The 25,264-nt window shown below is 49.9% G+C and overlaps 7 protein-coding genes across 7 annotated transcripts; 2 read left to right on the forward strand and 5 right to left on the reverse strand.

The window, feature by feature from the left end:
- Positions 1–109: 109 nt before the first annotated feature.
- Positions 110–1,459, reverse strand: SCP_0407690 (alpha/beta-hydrolase; the record flags this gene model as incomplete). Its single annotated transcript, XM_027757497.1, has 7 exons — positions 110–460; positions 512–641; positions 689–714; positions 766–854; positions 906–1,015; positions 1,076–1,201; positions 1,281–1,459. 7 exons carry the CDS (start codon positions 1,457–1,459, stop codon positions 110–112), a joined length of 1,011 nt encoding a protein of 336 aa, XP_027613298.1.
- Positions 1,460–2,032: 573 nt separating this feature from the next.
- On the reverse strand, positions 2,033–2,296 carry SCP_0407700 (hypothetical protein; the record flags this gene model as incomplete). The annotated part of the gene is made up of 2 exons (XM_027757498.1): positions 2,033–2,212; positions 2,276–2,296. The coding sequence occupies 2 exons, from the start codon at positions 2,294–2,296 to the stop codon at positions 2,033–2,035; spliced, it is 201 nt and encodes a 66-aa protein (XP_027613299.1).
- A 3,943-nt stretch (positions 2,297–6,239) lies between these two features.
- Positions 6,240–9,634, forward strand: SCP_0407710 (Ribonuclease H1; the record flags this gene model as incomplete). The annotated part of the gene is made up of 2 exons (XM_027757499.1): positions 6,240–7,096; positions 7,156–9,634. 2 exons carry the CDS (start codon positions 6,240–6,242, stop codon positions 9,632–9,634), a joined length of 3,336 nt encoding a protein of 1,111 aa, XP_027613300.1.
- Positions 9,635–9,994: 360 nt separating this feature from the next.
- Positions 9,995–10,348, reverse strand: SCP_0407720 (hypothetical protein; the record flags this gene model as incomplete). Its single annotated transcript, XM_027757500.1, has 1 exon — positions 9,995–10,348. One exon carries the CDS (start codon positions 10,346–10,348, stop codon positions 9,995–9,997), a length of 354 nt encoding a protein of 117 aa, XP_027613301.1.
- Positions 10,349–10,487: 139 nt separating this feature from the next.
- SCP_0407730 (predicted protein) lies at positions 10,488–14,684 on the reverse strand (the record flags this gene model as incomplete). Its single annotated transcript, XM_027757501.1, has 1 exon — positions 10,488–14,684. The coding sequence occupies one exon, from the start codon at positions 14,682–14,684 to the stop codon at positions 10,488–10,490; it is 4,197 nt and encodes a 1,398-aa protein (XP_027613302.1).
- A 1,015-nt stretch (positions 14,685–15,699) lies between these two features.
- SCP_0407740 (hypothetical protein) lies at positions 15,700–16,914 on the forward strand (the record flags this gene model as incomplete). Its single annotated transcript, XM_027757502.1, has 1 exon — positions 15,700–16,914. One exon carries the CDS (start codon positions 15,700–15,702, stop codon positions 16,912–16,914), a length of 1,215 nt encoding a protein of 404 aa, XP_027613303.1.
- Positions 16,915–20,922: 4,008 nt separating this feature from the next.
- On the reverse strand, positions 20,923–25,070 carry SCP_0407750 (FACT complex subunit SPT16; the record flags this gene model as incomplete). The annotated part of the gene is made up of 18 exons (XM_027757503.1): positions 20,923–21,041; positions 21,098–21,136; positions 21,186–21,348; positions 21,400–21,538; positions 21,596–21,885; positions 21,943–22,128; positions 22,188–22,303; positions 22,362–22,671; positions 22,731–22,901; positions 22,952–23,393; positions 23,445–23,566; positions 23,617–23,781; positions 23,832–24,032; positions 24,089–24,295; positions 24,350–24,627; positions 24,684–24,768; positions 24,824–24,937; positions 25,002–25,070. 18 exons carry the CDS (start codon positions 25,068–25,070, stop codon positions 20,923–20,925), a joined length of 3,216 nt encoding a protein of 1,071 aa, XP_027613304.1.
- Between the last annotated feature and the right edge of the window lie 194 nt (positions 25,071–25,264).

Raw genomic sequence — 25,264 nt, forward strand, 5'->3', positions numbered from 1 at the left:
CATTTTGACTGGACAGTCCTAGTCAGTAGCGAATCTATCGCAGACCGATCTCTTGTTTATATACATCAAAAACGTACATCCAGTATCAACCAACGCTACTCTAGAATAATCAGGCGTTCTCTGTGGCATCTTGCTGTTGCTCAGCGAGCCTCTCTCTACCTTCGCGAAATACTCTCTCGAACAACTCGTTCAGTCGGTCTGTATGTTGCCCTAAGATACCATGACCAGTTCCTTCCCATACGACAAGCTCTGCTTCAGGCATATGCTCCTTCAGGTACAGGCTGTGAGCTGGGTTGACCAAATTGTCTTGATCTCCAGTCAATATCAGAACCTTGGGGATTGTTGCAGAAATGTTGCGCAGTCGTTCCGGTGACACATGGTGGGTCATTGGCGCGACCATCTGTGAAAGCGCTCCCATGAGCTTCTGTGGTCGTGTTGCGGCAATGCGCCTGCGATATCCCTACGAATGGCTGTGAATACACGAAGAGAGATGAGTACCTGTCAGACCGACCGCTGTCTGGATCTCTTCGTTTGTCCGACCCTCAGGGTCGTTTGGAGCAGGTGCGTCAAGGTATTCTCGAGGATACAGCATATCCAATATCATCGGGATTTTGACCTCAGGGTCCTTGATAGCCAATAATCTGGGAATCATGAGAGGTCTCATCTACAAGTAAAGAACTGTTTGTACCTTGCGAGCGTTATCACGCCTTTGGGCTACGTCCACGTTAAATCACGTTTCGCATTTTGAACAGGACAAATCCTCACTGTCGGTAATGATGATAACGACCTACCACTGGCTCTTGTCACAGCAAGAGTCAAAGAAACCACGCGGTCAGGTATTCTAGTGACCAGCTCTGCGAACCCACGTGAAGGGAGAGACAAGCGCGGGGCAGAGGATGGAGTACCTTGAGCTATCATTCCTCCAAGAGATGCCCCAACTACGTGAAGATCGCGTTTGTCTGTCCAGCCTACGTAGTCGAGCAGCACGATGACATCTTCTGCCATACCACTAGTGCTATAACAGCGCGAACGTTCGGTGATCGTATTTTACACAAGAGTGAGAAGATTAACTTGCGTATATGGACCTCTAGGCGTTCCGCTATTGCCTACACCTCTATTGTCGAATACCAAAATCGAATATTCGGGCTTGCGTCCAAAGTGCTGGACCTGCGCGTACCACGAGAACGAGGAGGAGTTTAACCTGTGAAGGTCACATAGAAGCATGCAAAGGGCCCCTGTATTTAGAGAAACATCGTACAATGAGTGAGACAAACGCCCACCCCATGATGAATGCAATCTTCTCCGGGCCAGATCCATGTTGCTCGAAGTAAAGTGAATGACTTTCGAACGGTTCGCCCTGCTTTCGGATGAGGGTCACCGGACAAAGGCCTTTCCGCGTGCAAGTAGTAGGATCGAAGATAGTGGGTATCTCTGCCCCGGACTGGCTCGGAGAGTCCATGGCTCAGACCTTGGGGATAAATTATAAGAGCTGTGCGGCAGGACGATCGAGTAAGCGCCCGCCGCTGTTTGGTGACATGACGTCAGCGATCGCCGTCACGTCAATAATCGACTCAAGTTCAATGGAATTACACTAGTAATGAATTAATCAATGTCCTACCCTCTACTGATATTAATGGCCATATTCACTGCAAAACCGAGAAAATCTCGGACCCTGAAGACAGTCTGAAGGCGCCTCCAAATCGACGCGTCTTAGGACCGGAACAACAAATATCTTTGGCCCCGAGAAAAGGAGGGAGCGGCCACCTTTTCGACGTGTTCGGCCCTGAAGACAGCTTCATATTCAGAGTACGAAGACGTTGATAACGGGTCGTATTCGGGGTAGGAGATGTTTCAGCCCCCTGTCTTCAGCATCTGAAGACTCCTACAATACACTCCGAAGATTCGTATGAGATTCTATCTATTTGGACTGTTCCATGGCAAAATGTCGCATAAAATGGGAATTATATTTGATAATATATTATGTATATACACCACCAGCATGTCCGACCTGCCCTATACCACTCGTGTGCTGCTAGAAGATCTCCCGTACCTCGTCCGCGCTCTGCACCAGGATTTTCACGCAGTGAAATTGATGGTTCTGCAAGAATGATAGGATAATGAGAGGCTGGAGCATTAACATACGAAGCGCAGTACTTAGCTCGATGCTTGCACGTAAACCGTAAGCCTGGGAACCGGGAGTCCAGTACTTCTGCTGCAAGGTATTAGTGTGTCAATAGGCAGAAACATGATGAGCGCGGGAGGGGCAACTACGCACTGAGCGAGTACACGGTGTCATCCGTGGATGCGACGAGGGCGCTGATACAGCGCTCCGCAACAGCGTCGCACTCAAGCTCGCGGGGAAGGGCGGGAGGGCTGAGGAAGGTGATGGTTCTGGTGCAAGATGCGCTGAAGGACTTGAGTGAGGGTATGCCCTTATAAACCCTTTGCCCCTGTCTATGCATCCTCAGGTCCGAGCATTCTGCACATCTTGAGAGGGAGAAGACAAGAGAAATAGCACAATTTTTGAGCGAAAGATGTTTTCAACCTATGAACAACAGCATCTTCGGAAAGTCAAAGATGTGGTATCAATTGGAGTGGGAAGATGTTGCAAACAAGACATCTTCGACGCAAGAGATAGCATGGACCGACAGTGTATTCAAGGAATCTTGGGAGTGCCGGAAATACAGGATGTTCGACATCTTTGGTGTCCCGTAACATGCCGTCAACTCCGAAGATGTGAGAGATAAGGTAAAACTGACGCGTCTTGGACTCTGACGATTTTGTGGGTTTTGCAGTGATTCCTGTTCAACGGATCGTGAATCATTCGATTCAGATGACAAAAAGAGACAGGAGAATACACACTCTCTCACCCTAATGAAGCGACAGATCTATTCGCCGATCACTGCCACAGAGAACCCTCTCCCCTGCTCAGTGCTGAGCACCTCCCTTGAGCACTCCAGCCCAGATCAGACGATGGTACGGTGTGTACGCGTCACCCGCCTTTGGCGTAGGTCACTAACAACCAGCATTGGCACTATTAATTGGGAGAAGACAAGGGAGGACCGTACCATCAGCTTTGACTCACGTCCCTGAGAGGGACTAATGCGGACGAAGACGTTTGGATCATCCCGAGGTTGTGGGGTCACTGTGGTGTGTCGGCACGACGAGGCCCTCTTCATATTAAGGATATCTGTGCTCTAAGGCCACGATCACATCGGTTATGAGATATCTAACCATCAGCAAGCCACTACTAGTATCCAGTACTATCCAGCTGTTTTCAACGTACAAGTTGAAGATCATGATGACATTTCAGCACTTACCTCGAGATCTGCTAGATTATCTGGGTACTCGGAGGCACTGGGAACTACTAGGGAATGAGACAGATACTGTAGCGAAACGACCTTAGGTTCACGGGGTGTGACCCGTGACATGCTGGCTTGACTTAGTTCACAGTTCACAAGTAGGGCTCGCAACCGTATCGTAATTACGGAAATATCCCAGTTCGTATCAGGCTCCTAGAACCAGCCGTCGCTATAGTGTTCTCGCTCCTTTATCATATGTTTTGAGAGATCATGTGATATATATATTTTATGAGACTTGCCCGATTGAGCGAGAAAATATATATATCACATGATCTCTCAAAACATATGATAAAGGAGCGAGAACACTCACTGCAAAACCGAGAAAATCTCGGACCCTGGAGACAGTCTGAAGGCGCCTCCAAATTGACGCGTCTTGGGATCGGAACAACAAACATCTTTGGCCCCGAGAAAAGCAGGGAGCGGCCACCTTTTCGACGTGTTCGGCCCTGAAGACAGCTTCATATTCAGAGTACGAAGACGTTGATAACAGGTTGTATTCGGGGTAGGAGATGTTTCAGCCCCCCCGTCTTCAGCATCTGAAGACTCCTACAATACACTCCGAAGATTCGTACAAGATTCTATCTATTTGGACTGTTCCATGGCAAAATGTCGCATAAAATGAGAATTATATTTGATAATATATTATGTATATACACCACCAGTATGTCCGACCTGCCCTATACCACTCGTACGCTAAGTACTAGAAGATCTCCCGCACCTTGTTGTCCGCGCTCTGCACCAGGATTTTCACGCAGTGAAATTGATGGTTCTGCAAGAATGATAGGAGAATGAGAGGCTAGAGCATTAACATATGAAGCACAGTACTTATCTCGATGCTTGCACGTAAACCGTAAGGCTGGGAACCGGGAGTCCAGTACTTCTGCTGCAAGGTATTAGTGTGTCAATAGGTAGAAACACGATGAGCGCGGGAGGGGCAACTACGCACTGAGTGAGTACACGGTGTCATCCCTGGATGTGACGAGGGTGCTGATACAGCACTCCACAACAGCATCGCACTCAAGCTCGTGGGGAAGGGCGGGAGGGCTGAGGAAGGTGATGGTTCTGGTGCAAGATGTGCCGAAGGACTTGAGTGAGGGGATGCCTTTATAAACCCTTTGCCCCTGTCTACGCATCCTCGGGTCCGAGTATTCTGCACATCTTGAGAGGGAGAAGACAAGAGAAATAGCACAATTTTTGAGCGAAAGATGTTTGCAACGTATGAACAACAGCATCTTCGGAAAGTTGAAGATGTGGTATAAATTGGAGTGGGAAGATGTCGCAAACAAGACATCTTCGAAGCAAGAGATAGCATGGACCAACAGTGTATTCAAGGAATCTTGGGAGTGCCGGAAATACAGGATGTTCGACATCTTTGGTCTCCCGTAACATGCCGTCAACTCCGAAGATGTGAGAGATAAGGTAAAACTGACGCGTCTTGGACTCTGATGATTTTGTGGGTTCTGCAGTGACTATAGCGACGGCTGGTTTTAGGAGCCTGAGTTCGTATCAGATACGGACCGCATCGTTTACGCCCGGCAAGATCCGAAAACGTTACTGATACGATACGCTGTGACCCGTACGTTTACGACTGCATACGCGTTTACCGTCACATTTCGGAGCCTCCCCAGACTGTGATCCGGCGCTTCAGCCGAGATGAAGCGCCCAGGGCCGGAGCCAACGGCAGCAGCGTCCGATTGGTTCCAACCCACATCACGTGTATTTTCCCCAATACGCGCGCAAGTACAGACACGCCAGTGGATGACTTTCCGTAACGTTTAGAACCAACTTTTCTAGATTTCGCGAGTTCCAACCGGAGCGTGAAAGCGTGACCCGCTCGTGACCAAGTGTGACAATCAACCGTTAGACCGGCCCAAGTGAGCGGGACGGGCGCTAATGCCTCTGATGCACGTCTGGAGAGGGTGTCGACCCCCTCTCCAGATTTGCCTGTCTGGAGAGCATTTGGTGCAATCGACTCAAGATGGGCGGAGATTCGGCTATCCGGGACATTTCCCGGAACTCCGCTCAGTCACGGTTGTGATTCCTTTCTATGGCAGGTGGTTCGGGCGCCTACAGAGCGTTTAGCAGTCTGGAACGCAAAATCTAGAAAAGTTGTATCTAAACTGTGTTACGGAAAGTCACCCAGTATCGTATAAGGGAATCCCCATAAGCAGCGCCACAAATACGAGCCGTACAGTATTTCCCACGTACTTTTACGACCGTAACCGTATACAGTACGTTGCGAGCCCTATTCACAAGTCGGTGTGACATGGGACACTAGTTCAGTTCGCTGGCGCCGCAGGCGCCCGTGGCTGAGGTTGGAAGTTGGATTTCTCTACTCAAGCTTGATACAACCAGACTGTACAGTAGTACAAGCCACAGTGGTTCTGCACATGCACACATTCGGGTCAGCCATGTCAAAGTCATTCAGAACGGCACGCACACAGGCAACATATAAGCGCCCACCAACAGATATTTAGCGCCCGTGACCATTCTGTTCCCAAATAGGTTCAGTTCACAAGGGCTGTGACCCGTGACTGAACTCAGGCTAAGGTCGTTTCGCTACAGTATCCTAGGTGGCTAAAAATCATGTCAGGCGAGCATACTTTGACATCATAGTCACATCAAGCATATCGTGGAGGGCGGATTGTAGCAGACCACAAACGCAGGTTGACGAGTGCGGAGCTAACAAAGGCAGACTGACACTCTGCTTCAACCTTCGTTCCTCAGGATATCTAGAGCTACGTCACCATCTCACGTCGTATCTTAGAGCTCAAACATGGAGTCAATGCCGAACGTGAAGAAACTTCGGTTAACTTCGCCCGCGTGTTCCAAGCACTCGAGAACTCCACCGATAGCATCATCCAGGACATTACCACCATGATGGAACAATGCCTACAGCAACACTACGACTCTGCTTCTGCTCCCGCTCATCATGAGGAGCTGCAGGACCTTCGTATACAACACGAGCAATTTGTGGACAATGCTCAAGCTCAGCTGGCATCCTTGCAAGCTGAGAACGTCCACTTCACAACGACGTTACAGCATGTTAACACCACTTTGACAGCTATGGATAGTACCATTCGCCAGCTGTCCCAGTATCCGGGCCCCACTGAGCCGCATGGAGAGGATACACGAGGACGCGGTTTTCAGCGGCCTGCTCGACGTGCCAACACCTCTCCACCTCCGACTGATCGTCCACCTAAACGACGGCGCAACGAGTATAACCGTTACTATGACCGCCGTGACCGTGATCACTCTCCCCCGCCTCAAATGCCAATGGCATCCACGCCCTCTGCGGGGGCCATGCTACTTGCTATGCCGCCTAGATCAGCGGCGCCGGTCATTGCACCTTCTCTCCCTGCCCTGTCAGTGGCTCCTGTTCCTCCTCTCCCGGTGCCCCCTCCACAGGTACAGCTACCACTACCTGTTCCACCCACCATGCCCGTCCCTCTGCCTTTGCCTATCCAAATGGATACGCGACGCATTATGCGTCTCGGACCCATAGCATGGGACTTGTCCCAGGCTCGTGCACAGCTACTAGCTATCGTCCACGCATCGGGATCGCCATCGTCATTCCCTACATCTGATATTATCGAGACACGGCCCGACGACGACCACCAATATTTGTGCATTGTTTTCCGTAGCAGTGTTGCAGCCGATGCCTTCGTTGACGCTTGGCGTCGCAACTGTCCGGCTCAGTATAATTTCGTCGTCCCGCATCTGCTTCCTCGGGGGTAAGTTGCCGGCGAATGCTGTCATCGCCCCGCAGTGCGCTAAGAACCGTATTTCATAGTCACTGTACTATACGCCTGTTGTCGTGGAATGTAAACGGACGCCTCGCTCTCAAATTGACCGACAGCATGTTTGTTTCGTACTTGTTCCAATATGATGTCCTCCTTCTCCAGGAAACTCACCTCAGACCAGAGGAGCACGATGTGCTCATCTTTCCCGAGGAGTACGACATGATCGCGGTTTCCAGGCGGAACACACCCACGATGCAACAACCCGGAGGAGGTGTTGCAATCTTTTTGCGTTGTCAAATACCGCGGATCGTCCTCACGTCTCTCTGCACGGATGACATGCTCGTCGTCGATCTGAACGTCTGTATCCTTATCAATGTGTATCTGCCCCCGGAGACATCCCCATGGAATCTTCTTCCACCTGCGCAGCCTGAGCAGCGACTCAAGGAGACCTTGGCGGTCCTCGGCAGATGCCCAGACAAACCAATCATTGTCGCAGGCGACCTCAATGCACGTATCGCAGCCTTGTCCCCAACGAATAGCGATCATATACGTCAATCTCCCGACGTCGCATCGCTGAATTCACGAGGCCGCCGCATCTTACAGCTATGTGACGACTTCGATCTCGACATCGTGAATGGCACGTCACTGCAGGTGCCATCGTCTTTACACTCTTTTACATCGCTCCAACCAGCAGGCTCTGCGATCGTTGATTACGTCCTCGCCTCAGCCCCCCTCGACCGCATTGTGCACAGCCTCGATATTTTGCCTCACAGGCCTGAGTGGACTGACCACAGTGCCCTGCGACTGCAACTACATCATCCTACTTATTCCACCGAGCTGCCCGCTGCTTCCAACCATAAGCTGAAGCAACATCGACAATATTCACACATTCCTTCTTCTGCTATGGGGCCCTCACCTTCTACTGCCCTCGACACTATCTTACATAAAACTCTTCTCGCAGTAGAGACGCCAGAGGCAGCCCTGCAACGACTGTATGGACCGGTCTACATTGATACTCCTCCGGTCTCAGTCTATACTGATGGCTCGTGTATGCGTCAAGGCACTCCCACCGCTGCAGCAGGTGCTGGGGTTTACTGGGGTCCAAATAATACCCGTAACAATAGCATACGCGTACCGGGTGATCAGACCAACAACCGAGGTGAACTCTTTGCAATTCTGCATGCTCTCATGGTGACAAGTCCCAGCCGTACTCTTCGTCTTTATACTGATTCAACATACTCCATCCATTCACTCTGCCACTGGGCTCCCCAACATGCATCTCTTGGCTGGAGCTGCGCAAATGCAGATATCATGCGCGATGCTGTTGCATTCCTCACATGGAGAATCGCACCGACTGTCTTCATCTGGATCAAAGGACATGCCGGAAATGCACATGCTGATGCTGCAGATGCTCTTGCAAAGCATGCAACAGTCCTCCCATTGCACGATAACGACTACTGTTCCCCCGTCCTGCCACCACCACTTGACACTTCGTCTTATGGCACAACTCTCTCGATGCCTAAGGTCACCACGAACCTGTTGCCACTTCCGTGCTCTCCACCACACTGCAATCCTTCTCCCAAGCTTCCCACTCATGTGTCTCATCGAGGCAGGACTCGACTGCGACATATGATGGATTGCAATAAGGAGAAGCTACTGCATTGTGCCAATGATCGTGCATTTTGGTCGCTTATCCGTCAGTGGACTAATACGCAACCGAGACCTGCTCAAGTCACTGTCGACCAATTACACGACGTTTTTCGTGCACGAATGAATCCGCCGGAAGCATTTCCTGTCGAATTTAATGACGTGCGGCATGTTCTAAATCATTGCTGTGCGAACTTGCTACCACAGCGTACCGTGGATACTACTCCGCAGCGATTTTTCAGTCGCGCATTTACCATTGACGAGATAGCGCATGCTAAGGCACACATTAAGCTTCATTCCTTACGTTCAGCGCGTGGAGCAGATCGTGTCGCATATATCACAATTCTTGCCATCCCGAACGAACAGCTTCTACTTCTCTTCGAGCAGTGTCTCGCCCAATGTGATGCACCGCAAATCTGGCTTACCTCTCTTCTCGCAGCAATTCAAAAAAAAGGAAAGTCTGCAGCCGATCCTGCTGGCTACAGAACCATCGGGCTGGAAAGCTGCTTATTGAAACTGCTCACCCTTCTCATTGATCGACGCTTGCGAGCATGGTCTGATGCTGGCGGGATTATCCCCCCCTCGCAAAATGGATTTCGTGCGAATCATCGCACAAACAACAATGCGTTCATCTTGCGCACAGCTATTGAGACTGCCCGCTCCAAGGGTCAGACTCTTTATGTCGCCTTCGTCGACCTCACGAATGCATTTCCTTCCGTCGATCATGCTACCTTATGGGTAAAACTACAGCAGCTTGGTGCTTCGGGGCCACTCCTCGACTGGCTACGTATGCTCTTAATAAAGTCGCAATATGCAGACCTTGTAGGGGACTCAAATAACAGGACAGAAGAGCTGGGCAATACAGCTAGAGTCCAGAAGTGAGTCACTTAGTAATATTGAGGACAAAGTACTCTACTCACCTAGAGTCCAGAAGTGAGTCACTGAGGACTCAGAGTGGACTCTAGGGGGTTTATATCTACCTAGAGTGTGGCTATACAAACCTGTGAGTAACACAGGATTGTGGCTATGAACATAGGCAGGCATAGCTATGCATAGCTTCTACATAGCAGTGCATAGCACAGCCTGATCAATAGGTATCTAGGTGTACAGCATCTTGCATTGCTTTGAGTCTAGACACTTAAGAGACTGATGGATTATCTAATCTAACACTCCCCCTTAATCCAACGAGTCTTCCCTCTTCAACAGAATGCAAGAGCTCCACATACCTCCCCCTGAACCCACTCATTCCACTACATCCCAATGTTCCTCGTCGCACGATTTAGACTTGAATGGATGTTCGGCTTCCATCTCGCTCTCACGCAGCATCATAGATGCAAGGTCGTCCAACTCATCGAACTGCTGAGTGGTGAAGTGCAGTGAGTGTCGCCGAATGTGAGCACGAGGTGGCATAGCCGGGTGAACAAGCATGTGATGAGTCGGTTGATTGGATGCCGGAATGGTAATGCGTTCCAATTCGATGTCGAGCGGGGGTGGTGCTGGCCAGATACGGGTGATGGCATAATAAAAAGAAAGAAGGAGAATGGCAGGGAAGAGCACCCCTGCAGTAATAAGAAGGGCAATGGCGAAGGTTTTCATAGTGGTGGAAGGGGCAAAGAGATGATTTGAACCGCAGCAGTGAGAGTGGTATATGTGGCAGACAGATGATCCGAGAAAACACCGACCCGACAATGTCCGAGTTATATGCTCTATCCGACAAGATCCGGGTTTTTGACGATTAGATCCTCAAGCCCATCATCTCGCGGCAGTAGATAATCTTTGTCGCCGGCAAGGGCTTTGTCAAAATGTCCGCTATCATCTCTGCAGTAGGAATATATACTGGTGCAATTCGACCTGCCTCCACGGTGTCTCGAAGCCAGAAGAAGCGCAGATCCAAGTGCTTCATTCTGCCATGATGTTCTGGATTTTTAGAGACACTGATTGCAGACTGATTGTCCATGTAAAGTGTAGAGGCTTTGGACACTGTATACCCCAGTTCTGTGAGAAGATTACGCATCCAGAGGATTTCCTTTCCTGCTTCAACTGCAGCAATGTACTCGGCTTCTGTGGTGGATTGGGCAATAAGGGACTGAAGCTTGCTACTCCAGCTAATAGCACCTGTGCCCACTTTTACAAGGTAACCACCAGTGGAGCGACGGTTATCCCTCTCACCACCAAAGTCTGAGTCCGTGTAGGTTAGGAAGAACTCCTTTACATCACTGGGACCATAGTGCAGCCTTAAGTCCATTGTGCCCTTCAGATAGCGGAAGACATGCTTCACAGCAATCCAACGTGCAGGACCAGGATTGGCATTAAAACGGGCAAGACATCCAATGGCAAACATGATGTCTGGACGAGTGGTGATGGCCAAATACATCAGTGCCCCTACAGCACTGAGATAAGGCACTTTGTGCATATATTCTGCCTCTTCCTGTGTCTGAGGTGCAAGGGCCTTTGAAAGCTCTGCTCCAGGATCCATAGGAGTGCTGACAGACTTGCAGTCAGAGAGACCATAACGCTCCAGCATATCCACTATATACTGGCGCTGTGAGAGTGAAATGGTATGCTTTGCACGGTCTCTTTTGATGTCTATGCCCAGCAGAAACTGGGTAGATCCAAGGTCTCGGAGTTTAAAATATGACTTTAACTCCTTGACAGTGTCATCAAGTGCCTTCTTGGACTTTGAAGCAAGTGTCATATCGTCTATAAAGACTGGGACAATAATGCGCACATCTTCCCTAATGTACACATAGATGCTTCTGTCAGACTGAAGACGAGTGAAGCCCATTTTGGTGAGCACCTCATGAAGCTTCTTGTTCCACTGGCGTGCACCTTGCTTCAAGCCATAGAGTGACTTATTTAGCCTGCAGACCATTTCTGGACCACCTTGGTGAAACCCCTCAGGTTGTTGCATGTAGATCTCTTCCTCCAAGTCTCCATTTAGGAAGGCAGATGAGATATCCACAGAGTGAAGTTCTAGATCCTCTGCTGCAGCAAGAGCTAGAATAAGGCGCAATGCAGGTTGACGGAATGTGGGAGCAAAGACTTCTGTGTAGTCAAAGCCAGGGCGTTGACTGTAACCCTTGGCGACTAATCTGCCTTTATAGCGCTCTACAGAACCATCTGCATTGTGCTTCACCTTGAACACCCAGCCTGAGCCTATTGCCCTTTTGCCTGGTGGCAGTGGAACAATGTCCCATGTGTTATTGGCCATTAGAGACACAATCTCTTCATTGGCTGCTTGCTGCCACTTATCAGCATCAGGACTGCCCATAGCCTGTTTATAGGTCCGAGGGTCTGCTCCAGCAGATAGACCAGCAAACTGGACTTCAACAAAGTCAGCATCTGCATTTATCACATCCAACTCGTCCTCAGACTCTGCATCCTGCATAGGTGGTGGTGAAGTTCGCATTTTCCAGGTGGGCCTAATGTTGCGAGGTACCCGGTGCTGAGCAATTGGATGATGATCTATAGGTTCAAATGGAGGAGGAGTTGGAACTCTATGATGCTCTGAAGGATCTGGTGGTGGTGGAGTTACTGGATGCTCAGGTGCAGGTGGTGCAGGTGGATCAGCTTCTGAAGCAACTGGACCGGGTATAGAATTTGGCACATGTGCACCATCTCCCCCTAAATCCTGTCCAGGTACAGGTGCTACAGGTAGAGGAATAATGTCTGCAGGTGGAAATGACATAGGGGGTGGAGGAGGAATATCAGAAGTGCATTTGAGGCCAGGGAAGTAGCGCTCATCAAAATCAGCACGTTCTGAGATTATAGTCTTTTTGGTGTCAGGATTGTAGAACTTCCACCCCTTGTATCCTGCAGGATAACCAATAAACACGCATTTCTGCATGTGTGGTCCCAGACCTGTACGCTGATCCTTCTGCACATGCACATAGGCAGTACAGCCCCAAACACGAAGATGGCTGACATCTGGCTTCCGCTTGTACCACAGCTCATAGGGAGTTGCACCCTTCACCACTGCTGTAGGCAGACGGTTCCAGACATGCACCATAGATCCAATGCATTCTCCCCAGAAGGAAGGAGGCAGTTTAGACTCTGCTAGCATAGCAGTGATGTCATTGTCCATTGTGCGATTAGCTCGCTCTGCAACTCCATTCTGCTGTAGTCTATTGCGCGTGGTATGTCTGCGCTCAATCCCTGCCTCCTGAGTAAACTGTATAAAGGCATTGGACATGTACTCCCCACCCTTGTCATCCTGGACAGCCTTGATTTTTGCTTCAAGCAGATTTTCAGCATAAGCTTTATACTGCTTGAAAGCATCAAAGGCTTCACTCTTAGCCTTTAGCAATAGCACAACCCTGAATCGGCTGTAATCATCTATGAAGGTGATCCAGTACCGATATCCTGAGTGTGTACACACAGGCAGAGGTCCATGGACATCTGTGTGAATTAATTCTAGGGGTTTGGAGGCATGACTGTCCGATGTAGGGAAGGGATTGGCATGCATTTTACCGGCCAGACATGGTTCGCAAATGGGGTCAGGCTGCTGCTTTGAATTCAGCATAAGACCAGTCACTAGCTCCTCTCTAATCATCTTTTGGACATCGGCATAGTTGTGATGAGCAAAGCGACGATGCCAGAGATTTAAATCAAGAGGGACTGTGGTTATAACCTGTGCAGACTCTGGAGCTGGTTGTACAGTTCCATCAAGAAAGGCAGTGTAGTTCTCTGTGATAGAGGCAACAAATAGAGTCTGACGAGAGTGAAGGAAGGTCATGAACTTGGACTCTATGTGAATTCTGAAGCCTTTCTGACGAACTAAATACAGACAAGAGAGGAGATTGTTCCTGAGCCTTGGGACATGCAGCACCCTAGTGAATTCCACAGGCCTGACTGCTTTCCCTGCAATCACTGGATTAAATACAACTGTTCCCACCCCAGCAGACATGACAATGGTGTTATCAGCGAGTTTGATTGGAATGACCAAAGGTTTGTAATTTCTAAGCCAGTGGTGATGAGGTGTCATATGAGAAGTGGCACCTGTGTCTGCATTCCAGTCAAAGTCAGCATCAAGCTGAAGTGGGTCAGAGAGACTTGCTTTGCCAGCAGACTCTGTGACAGTGGTAGGGTCAACCTGAGTGGTATTCTGGGTGGCAGCAGCAGCAGCAGTAGCATTTGCCTTGTTTCCACGCTTAGAGCGGCGCTCTTTGCGATGTTCCTTGGCTTTCTTTGAAGCATTCTGGAAAGCATAGCAATTGGACTGTGTGTGTCCTTTGCCCTCACAAAAATCGCAGGTGAGCTGTGAGGAGGAAGCAGTGGTGAGTGCTTGATCTGCTTTGGGAGGGGAAGTGGTGCGATGACAACGATTGATTTCCTCTGTGACAAAAGCCTGGGTGACAACATCTTTGCTCAGGATATCACGCTGAAGTAGCGCAGAGGTAAAAGTGCCATATTCCTCCACAGGAAGAGCACGAATCATAGCCATGGAGGTTAACTCTTCATCCAGCTTTGTCAGATTAAAGTCATTAGGGCGAAGGTCTTTAACATGCTGCATGGCAGCATTGACCTTATTGACAAGCCCTTGAAGTGATTCCTCTGGTTGCTTTCTGATGGAGAAGACATCATCATAAGCATTGAAACGTGCTCCAGGTTTCTTCTGCAGATGAACAGCTGCAAGCTGTTCCCACATTTTGATAGGGTCATCCACCACACCAGCAAAGTGAGTGCGCTGATCTGGTTCCACCATCAAATAGATTTGACCAGCTGCTTTCTCTGCATTGGCCTCCCAAGTGTCTAGCTTGGTTTGCTCAGCTGCTGTAGGTGATCCAGAGAGCTTTGGCTGTGGAAGCTTGCCATTGACAAGTCTCCAAAGGTTTGCAGAGCGCAACCAGGCAGCCATTTCACCGCTCCAAGTAGGGTAATTGGAGTCATTGAGTTTGGCAAAGTTGGGAGTGTGGGTAGAGGTGGAAGACATGATGTGGAAAGGGGTAAAGGGTTGTGTGTGATTATGTCTGGTGCTTGAAAAAGTGCAGGATAGTCCTCAGGAGTGTGTGCAGGAAAGGAGGTATAGTAATTGTAACCAGTAAGTATTTACTAAACACCCAGTTGTACAACCACTCAGGTCACTGGGATGATTACCAGGATGTTCCCAAGAAGGTCAAAGGCTGGCCCACTGAAGTGCACAGACCCAACAGTTGGTGTCTTTGTAAATAAAGGATATGCAGCACACTATAAGGACAAGAAAGGCACAGAAAAGTGACCAAGACAAAGCAACAGCAAAGGGGCTAGAGCGCGGGGCTCATAACCTAATAAAGTCGCAATATGCAGACCTTGTAGGGGACTCAAATAACAGGACAGAAGAGCTGGGCAATACAGCTAGAGTCCAGAAGTGAGTCACTTAGTAATATTGAGGACAAAGTACTCTACTCACCTAGAGTCCAGAAGTGAGTCACTGAGGACTCAGAGTGGACTCTAGGGGGTTTATATCTACCTAGAGTGTGGCTATACAAACCTGTGAGTAACACAGGATTGTGGCTATGAACATAGGCAGGCATAGCTATGCATAGCTTCTACATAGCAGTGCATAGCACAGCCTGATCAATAGGTATCTAGGTGTACAGCATCTTGCATTGCTTTGAGTCTAGACACTTAAGAGACTGATGGATTATCTAATCTAACAGCTCTATGCACGACTAACTTACATTGTCCATCTCGATGGAGAATTGTCCGCAAGTTTTCGTGCACTAATCGGCATCCTTATCGGAGATCCTGCTTCCCCGCAACTTTGGAACCTGTTTCTATCCGACTTCCTTGTCGAACAACACAGGGATGATGTCATATTTGCCGGCATTGCCATCTCAAAGCTGGAGCATGCAGACGACATTGCACTCTTCTCGACCTCCATTGAAGGTCTTCAGGCAAAGCTTAATGCTTTACTGCATTGGTGTAGGATCAACTTCATCCACGTTAATGAGGACAAAACCGTGGCCATGTTATTCGGACCGCTCCCCCCCGTGTGTCCTGCTATCTACCTGCGCACACGCGCCATCTGTATCGTCAGCGAGTACACCTACGTCGGAACCACCTTCTCGTCCACGTCTCGCTACATCTTCGCGCATCATTATTCCCACAAGGCAAAAGTCGCGCGTCAGGTGGCTAATGCAGCGTTAGGCCTGGAGTCTATGATCGGCGACCTCCCGCCTGAGGACGGTAAACGCCTCTACATGGCCCGCATCGATCCCCACTTGACCTTCGCTTGTGAAGTGGCGCTCGACATCGATCCCACCCTATTGCAGCCACTCGTGCATATCCAACAAACCTATCTACGTCGTCTGCTCGGGCTTAATTCCCGCTGCCAGCTTCTTGTTTTATTTTCAGAGACAGGAATTTTACCCTTAAAGTATAGACGTGCAATGCTCGCTCTTCGATACCTCCGCCATCTCCTTATCCTTCCCACTGATGACCTTGCGGCTATTGCATTGGCACAGGCACATCAACTAGCTGTCAATGGATTCCCCTCCTGGGTGTCTGACCTGCATGTAGTCTTGCAGCGTATGGAGACCCCCGTTGGGTTTGATCTGCATCATCCACTAACACTGCGATGTGTTGATGACTGCCTGCATAAACTTACTGCTTCTCTCGAAGGTTATGTACAGCGAGAGTTGAATGACAGCCCGCGGTTACTACTGCTTCGACAGCGGACAGAGCTGACAAACGATGGAAGGCACGTACATCATACTTTGGCCTTCCGACATTATCTTCGTGTGACCTGTGCGGAACACCGCAAAGCCCTCACTCGTCTCCTCGTATCGGATCATGCTCTTGCAGTGGAGCAGCTCCGTAGAGCAGAACGCGGGAGAGCCACAGTGCCGCGAGAATGGCGAATATGCAGGCTATGCCGACACCGCGATATCATCGAGGACCCTGTACATGCGCTCTTTGAATGTACCTCTCATCCCGACCTCGTCAGTCTCCGCGATACCTTCCTCAATACAGTGTTCGCAGAGCGGACCAATCTCCGTACTGCATACAACACCCTATCCAGACTGGCTTTCACACGGGAGCTCATAGCGCAGGAACACTCCATCGCCTTACTCGCGAAATTCGCACACGATGTACTTCAGATTTTCACCCGCGAAAATCTTATTGTTGTCAGCTCTAGAGAAGAGCTTGAGCGCTTCCCTACCAGTCTCATGCATCCTTGATGGACTTCGTGGGACAGTGCGCTTCTCCACCTCACGTCGGCTCGTGGTGAGTCTTATCAGTCAAGTGCGCAGCCACTTCTGATGCCTACCAGGGTTTTTCCCACCGGGTTTTCCTTGGAGGTCTTACCCATCACTGGCGTAACGTGTAGCGTAGAGTAGTATGCATTGATCGGAGCGGAGTGTGTCCTGGATGTGTTGTACCTTAGGTTACGGTAATCTGCTGTGCACGAGTGGACCGCTGTAGTCTAACTACAACAACCCGGCGTTCCTGAATGGGACCAATGCCGGTTACCTACCTACCTACCATCGGAGAATTTGCATTGATCTGGTTTGACCTTTATCAGGCCCTGTAAGGCCTTACAAGCCTTGCCAGACGTGAAAGATGCACCAGGCTGGTAGATGACCTGATAAGCAGTAGTAAAACTATCTACTGATTTTCCAGAGCTACAAGGCTGGCAATTTTTCACCAATCTGGTACATATGATGGATGCTTGTGAGCTCGAGTACGGCCACATGCACTGCCACCACAAATAGAAAACACCAAATATATTTCGGTAGAGTCGTACATAGCACTCACAAAGAACGCCGAGAGCACTACATTTGCCGAGGATCATGACCGGGTATGGATATGCAATACCTGAGGCGTGTTGGCGAGGCGGACAAATGGGTGTATTGGCGATAGCCATGCAGTAGACCCTCGTGTACAAGCATGCACGTTCAGCATAGAGGTCGCGACGGGAGACTCACACGGAGTGTCCCAATAGGTGTCGGACGGGTCCGCATATGGTGGCTCAACCCAGTTTGTATCTTCGCAACGCACGAGAGCGACGAAAACAGCGCCAACCTTGCGCCTTCGGATCCAGCCACACCATTCACACCATCACGAGAATCCGATGCAATGTCTCAAAATTATTGGCATTCATGTAGCGTACCATGACTCGCCCGAGCTTCTTCGCCGCGGAGTCCCGGAGACCCTGGAGGTTGCATTACCAGACACCTCTAGGCTCCACGAGAATAAGGTGCACCACAATATGCACAATCCATGGAAATTTCTGCACACATAACTGTCAGTAAGAAGTCAAATCCCCCAACATTGACATGGTGTACACCATGGAGCAAAACCAGCTCGAGGATGACAACAGTACGCATAAGAGTCTCCGCATAGCGACACAGAATTAAAACTGTGGAGCAAACAGCTCGAGAGTTTCAGAGAAAGATAACGGGGTGCTCCACGGTGAGAGGGAGAGGCAAGGGAGATCATATCGATATTGATGTTGAAAAGCGAACGTGGACCATGTGCTAGTTTAGGGCGGGCTGACGAAGACTTCAACTTCGTAATCCGGGATCCGGAAAGCCGATGAAACAAGACTTGTCCAGCCTAACAAGCCATGCGCAAGAACGTCGGAAGTCTATCAAGACTTACCAGATAGCGCCAAGGATCGTGGAGGTTCGTAAGATGTGACAAGCTATCATCAGCTTCGGTCACAGTGGTGTGACTCTGGTCAGCGCTACCAGGTAAAACCAGATCACGCCCAATTTCCCGATGACCTACCTACCTACCTACCTTAACCACAATATGGTGCTGTGGGAAGCGGCTTCGGAAATTGATCGAGTCAGCTTCCACCGAGAGTGAGTAGCCTAGTCTCTCGAAGGCAGGTGGCAGACACTCTGCTTCAACCTTCGTGCCTCAGGATGGCGGCGAGCGAAATACGCACATACCGCGACGTCGGGTGCGAACCACATCCACAGCATGACGCTGTATAGTCAGATGGAAAACTGAGGATGCGCTGCAGATGGTCATGGATGGCGGCAACGTATCACCACCCTACATGTCCTTCTGCCGGAGGTGGTGCCACTGGGAGAAACACGCCGCCTACCCCCCCCCCCCCCCCCCCCCCCCCCCCCCCGAGACTGACGTTCAGACCTGGTCCTATTCACCATTGATCTGCATCTCTCCGCAGCATATACTGCGCGGGCGTGACATTGTGTCGCAGCCTCACGAAGAAACCTAAGGTCGCCTTGCACATAACCAAACTTTTGAGATCCATCCAGTTCAATCGCTTGTAGCAAGTTCAAGTTCTCCAGGTATAAACCAGAGGCCGCTGTACTGTATTACATTCGATTTTTGCTAAGCAGGACTCGGAACGCAACTGTTATCAAGTCAAGGTGATACATACAAAGAGGAAAACACCCGACGTTACAGTGCCATGGACACCATGGTACCAGGCCACTAGGAGCCACTGAAACAATTACCTATACGCTACTGATACTGAGATGTTAATGAAGGGATTGATGGCAAAGGACGGCGGACGTGGTGCAACAGTGGTTGCGCCTGGATTTCAACCGCACTTCAACCACCGGGATGGATAGGGCATAACACAAACGTCTTCCGTTGATTCATCACCTATCGCCACACTTGGCTCAGCACACTAGCCAGACAACGGAGGTGAGAACTTGCAAAATGCATTGAACCACCTACGGCGCCACCGAGACCTTAGTATCCAAGACTCTTTCCAAAGCGCGTTTGCATCGTCATTCGGGCAGCTGTCAGGTCAAGCTCTTCAGTTTAGAATCGAGGTAGGATCAGTGGACATAATCACCATACATGAAGATGGCAATAGTGGCATTATTGCCATGGCCTGACGGACACACATGGAGGTGGCTTTGGTTTGACCCACATGGGCGGAAAGAGTAACTGGATATCTCCACCGCGCAGCGTGTGGTAGACATGGTTTCCTGGGGGGCACAACATCACCACCTCTATCCGTTGGTTATAACATCCAGCAGGCTGCAGAAAATCACCCAACATACTAATCCTGTTCTAAACACTCGCATCGAACAAGGTACGTTGAGCGTCGATCAACACTTCCATAATCGCGAGTAGTGACCAGATTGCACCTGCAGCTAGCGGGCATGCACTTTCCGGAGGTATCACAGGACACACATCACCTAGACGAGGTTGGTCATTCTGCACCTAGTGGGCATGTTTTTCTGAAGGTATTGCAGACAAGGGATGAAAACATCACGTACCAACTGTTCAATCCCATGTTCCCGCAGGTCCGACAATCGGCATATTCTTCCCTCGAAGGGGCTTTGAATCCTCTGCAACGTACTCAAGCACGCCGACCAATACACACTCAGGTCCAGGTCGTCTCTGCAGACAACACAGGGAAAGCATGTGTACCACAGGCTGAATATGCCTCTCCAAGATACTTCATATGTCAACCCGCTGTCTCTTTCTCGCTCGATAATGGTGATTGCATATCCCTCGAGACAATCCTCAAGAACCCCCGCCGGGAGTATTGGAACAAGCCAGCGTTTGATTTGATGGATAGGCGAAAAATATCACTTCGAATCTTAGTCAGTACTGAAGCTGCTGTTCTCAAGTGAAAGTGCTTACCAGGACACTTGTAGTGGCCAGGGTACCATCCCTATGCGCGTCAAATCAGAGTTAGAGACGAATCGAAGACGAACAATATCATCCCGCGCTGGAAACTCGCAAGCCTGATAGCTAAGGAAACAGAGAAATTCATTGAGGTAAGTATCCTCGAACCTTCCAACCCACCGTCCTGTCCTGAGTCGACTTAGGGAGCCACGAACCAAGCGATTCACGACGAAGTGTGGCGAGTTGGACCAGATCACATCAACACCAGCTGCATCTTCCTCATCGGGCTCCAACACGTTTCGGAAGGGAGCTGGCAACCCATCTTCAGTGTCAACATGCCTTCGCCAACTACGTATTGGTAGCAGTAGAGCTTCTATAGTCAGCCTGTCTTCGATTACTTACGAGCGACGAGATTTATGGCGTCAGTGGTTGTATGAGATCATATAACGACGGACATAACATTGATGGAACGGACTTGCCGTCATTCTCTGAAGCAATCGGTGGCGTACGTAACAACAATTTCAAGTACTGCTTAAATTCAAACAATGTTGCCGTAGACAGCATCCGCACGCTGAGACCCTGCCGTACATGCAATGAGATACGAAAGATGACATGGATGCGGATCACCGCTTCTTGGTCTTAGCTTTGTCCTTCGTCTTATTCTTCGAGTTCCCTTTCTGCTTCGGTCTATCGGAGTCGTCAGAATCGTGCGCATTCCCGGTCTCGACCCGCTTTTTGTCAGCTGTAAGGCCAGTTAGAGTGTGCACCAAACAAAGACAGTTAATAATTGATACAAACCTTTCGCAGCCCTTCTTTCGAGTTCATCCCAATCGTCACCTGCTAGAATTCAGGGACTGTCACATCGAACACGATACAGTGCACGTACCCTCGCTCTCTTCCGACCCGAAGTCTGACCCACTGCCTTCATCGTCACTTGCATCAGCACCATCGTAGTAATCGCTCTCATCCTCGCTGCTCTCTGAAATTTCCATTTCATCGGCATCCGCTTCGAAGTTTGATTCAGAGCCCGTATCGTCTTCTCCAGCACTCTATTATCGTCCTTAACATTAGGGCAATAACAACTGAACAGCTCAACGCACCTCTTCACCTCCCGCAGAACCACCGAGGAACGACCAACCACCCTGTTGGAAAAACTCATACGGATCTTCGTTGATGGTCTTCATGATTGGTCCCCAGTTCAGATTGACGGGTCCTTCACTCAAAGGGATATCTACGGAGCTGTGAGGGGACAATGCTGTGAGTACAATGCATGAAATAACTAGAGAAGGTTCATACTCCAGCCAATTCTTCACATCATCCAATTGGGCGCTGGGGATGGAGTTGATATGGAGTGGTGTCTTTGCGAAATCTTTGAAAATCAGGACCATATCAAACTGCTTCAGTCCGAACTGGACACGTTCCAACGAGGCGATCTCGATGTCAGCCAAGGTGACCACCAAGAAGGGGGGATCAGATAGATAGACAAGACATTCAGTCGTGGGCTGAAGCCGGACGTTAGTTCGGAAAGGAACACCTTCGAATGAAAGCTCCCTGAAGGGAATATCAGGCTCAAGCGTGTCACCAGTCTGTCAGAAACGTAAAGAAGTTGAAGTCATCAACAATCCACCCAGTAGGTTACTCACAGACGCCGTTGAAGCCTCGGCGATCTTCTCAGAGAAAAGCCTGAATTCCTTGTTCAACATTTGCCGACGCTTTCTCTCTTGCTGCTCTAGCTCCAACTCATCCTCATCTCCATAGCGGTACTTCCGTTTGCGGTTGCCAGTCTCGTCGAATTGAACGTCTGACGCTTCACGGTAGAACTGCACATCCTGGAGAGAAGTTCAGTATGAGTCGAGCGTGCCCATGATGCTCCTGATTGCAAGCTTACATGTGCCTTCTTTTTGCCGATGATAATTGGGGCCTTGAGATGGATATGAATAATCACCAAGAGCTCGTGTTCGCAAGGCTGGAAGAACAGATGCTTGACGTTACTGAAAAGAATATCTGCCGACAACAGTCAGTTTGGCTTCAGCTGGGCAGCGAAGTAAGTAGGATCACAGACCAATCTTCTGTGATCCCATGGGGGAGTGATATCTCAAGCCATTTTGGTGTATCTCGACCTCTCCTGGCAGCCGTTTTCCATCTAGAGCAGGCCGGACAAACACCTCGGGAAGTTTGATCGGTCTGCGACCCTTCACCTCAATGAGTGTGTCCTGCTCGATGACATCGGCCATCTCCTTCTTTTGCTGTTCGCGCTTGTTGACCTCCTTCTTGAGATCCGTGATCTGCTTGGAGATAGAGTCGAATCGGTGACCGTCTGGAGAGCGATACGTGATGGAACGGATGAAAGTGGCGTCCGGATCTTCAAAAGGCTGTGACGAAGTTATCATATTGTGGTTCCATGCAATCGCACTGCCAATAACCCACTTACCGTGTCTTCCTTTTTGCCCGCGAGCTGACCCGGCGTCTGGAAGTTGACTCGCAGGTATGTGAACTCACCCTCATCGTTCTTGCTCACATTCTTGATGGTGTTAATATGAAACGGAACGGCGAAACCGTGGATGGGCAGGACGATTGTCTGCGACTTCCTGTCCACGTAGATCTGCGTGTAATCGTCAGTATCGACGTAGCAGCACATGCTGCATCACATACACGTAGACTTTCAGCCTCCTTCGGCAAAGCGGCTTCCCCCTTGTAACTCTGGAAACGTTTCCACCCTTTGCCTTCTTTGCCTCCGATACCTCCTGCTCCTTCCGCATACTTCGCCAATCCCTCCGTCTCCAGTCTTGCATGAAGTTCCCTCTGATGTTCGGCAATCTTGGCAGCTGTCGATTGGATGTGCTCTTCATGGGCAGCACTGCGCGTTTTGTTCCGCAGCACCTTGCCACCTGCCATCTTGTTCTTCATGGGCGAACCCCCATTAACACCGTTCTTGTTCACCGGAGGCTTCTTGGCAGGTGCTGACTGCTTAGAGTCACCGTTCAGATCCTGGTTCAGGAAGAACATGGTGTCTTTGATGGACTTCACACCCGACGTCAGGCAAATGGCATGATCCTTGTTAACCTGTACAGTGTCGACGAGTTGAAGTGCATATCTGGACAGTCCTGTTTGAGCAAATCGCATGCACTAGTGAACGAGTACATACTTCTTCGCTCCCTCCTGCAAGTCCTGAAAACCAAGCACGAGGTTGAAGACCATGCCCGGGCGCAGCGTCCGTCCATTCTTTGGGGAAAGCAGATAGGAGGAGTCACGGAACTCCATGCCCATCTAGACACGATGGTTGAGGCGAGGCACACAAACGTAGGCAACATACTTACACCATGGCCGATGTTCTTGACGAAGTGCTTCTCGAGCTCAGGCTTCTTATCTCTGACATACGCCAAAGCTTGTTGATAGACATCCCGTGCAACTACGCCATCCTTCAGTCGGGGTAGAATCTCATTCTGCATAGACAAAAGGAGTGAGTAGATTGCTTCTTGCTCCTGCAGGGCGATTAGTGATGTATTATTGATGACTATCATCGTTCACCTACCTTGGAAGGATCTACGATGAAACTTCTCCCCAGGTTGGCGCAATACCCCTTGTATCGCATGCCTACTGCGACAAGGAAGACACCTTTGTGAGCTATATCATCGGCAGACGATTCCGCAGCGGGACTCAAATCGTATCCTGTACTTGTAGCCTGTGACTGGATGATCGGAGTGTAGCAGAACTCCGTTGAACCCCAGTCAACCTGCACAACGACGTCAAACCTTGCAAAGAAAGCCAGAACCGAAATGGCGAACTGACATCTGTGAGACCTCGTCCTTTGTTCCAGACCTTCATATCCGGCCCCTTGGCGTTGTCACCCTCTCCATACCCTAACCGTGACTCGATCTGACCTGCAAAAGCTTCGTGTGTGATTTTCGCCTCCCTGTCCAATATCGTTTCCAGCTTTATCACAACATGGTGAGCAAGTAGCGTTGAGGTAAGATTTGCGGCAGTTCGTATGCATTTCTGAGACAAACATGACGTTACATCCAGTCATGTGTGATAGAATGATTCACGTACAAGTTCGTCGCTATCTTTCACTGCCATGAATGAAGAGAGCGACGATGACATATCGACATCCACCGGCTTGGTTGCGGCATTAGCCAAGACCTTATTCCACTCATCCACCAATTTGCCTGAGTGAGACTCCTTCGTGAGAGATCCAACCCGACCATGAGCTGTATACGCAGCAAGAAACTTAGGCAATGCATCTGTAGGCGGGTCCTTCACCTTCGCTTGCACCAGAATTTCAATTGGTACCGGTGCCCCCGCGTTCTTCAACTGTGATAGGAACTTTGCTATGTAAGATGACGCGTCAAATATGAGATATGGTAGGTTAACTTATGTGCCTAACCTTTGGTCGCGGAACATAGAATGGTCAAACAACTTTTTTCGAAGAGCAGGAATGTAGAAGGAAATTCATAACCAAGCAGCCATGTCTAGACATGAAATTGCTGGAGACAACTCGTGGGAGTGAAGACAGGCGAAACGAACCTGGAAAGCGGTTCCTTTGCGAATGGGCTCGTCCTCGCCAGCAGGATCACCCGCGGATAGGAACAATGCACCTACATCAGCAATTGCGCCGTAGTCGCTGTCGGTGCTCGCGCTCTTCGGGAAAGAGAGGGTGTGATATGTCAGCAAACTCGACGCTCGCGACGGTGGACCAACTCACGTTCCATGAAGACAAAATGTGTTCCAGACGCTTGTTGAAGAGAGGGGCGTTCAGCTGAACGTGCTGCATACTGGCGGAAACAGGAGAGTGTGACCACGGAGGAGAGGAAGAAGGGAAACGCGTCTGGTCCGATCTGGTGGCGCGCTGTGCACAAACACGCTCGAGGCGGAGAATAAACTCACGACGCGACTGGGGTTAGGGTCAGTAATTTAAGTCTTACTTGGATAGGCTCGCACGAGGCGATTGATCTAGCTTTTATGTCG

The sequence above is a fragment of the Sparassis crispa genome (genome assembly GCF_003851025.1).
Source record: "Sparassis crispa DNA, contig_000003F, whole genome shotgun sequence".
Taxonomy (NCBI): Eukaryota; Fungi; Basidiomycota; class Agaricomycetes; order Polyporales; family Sparassidaceae; genus Sparassis; species Sparassis crispa.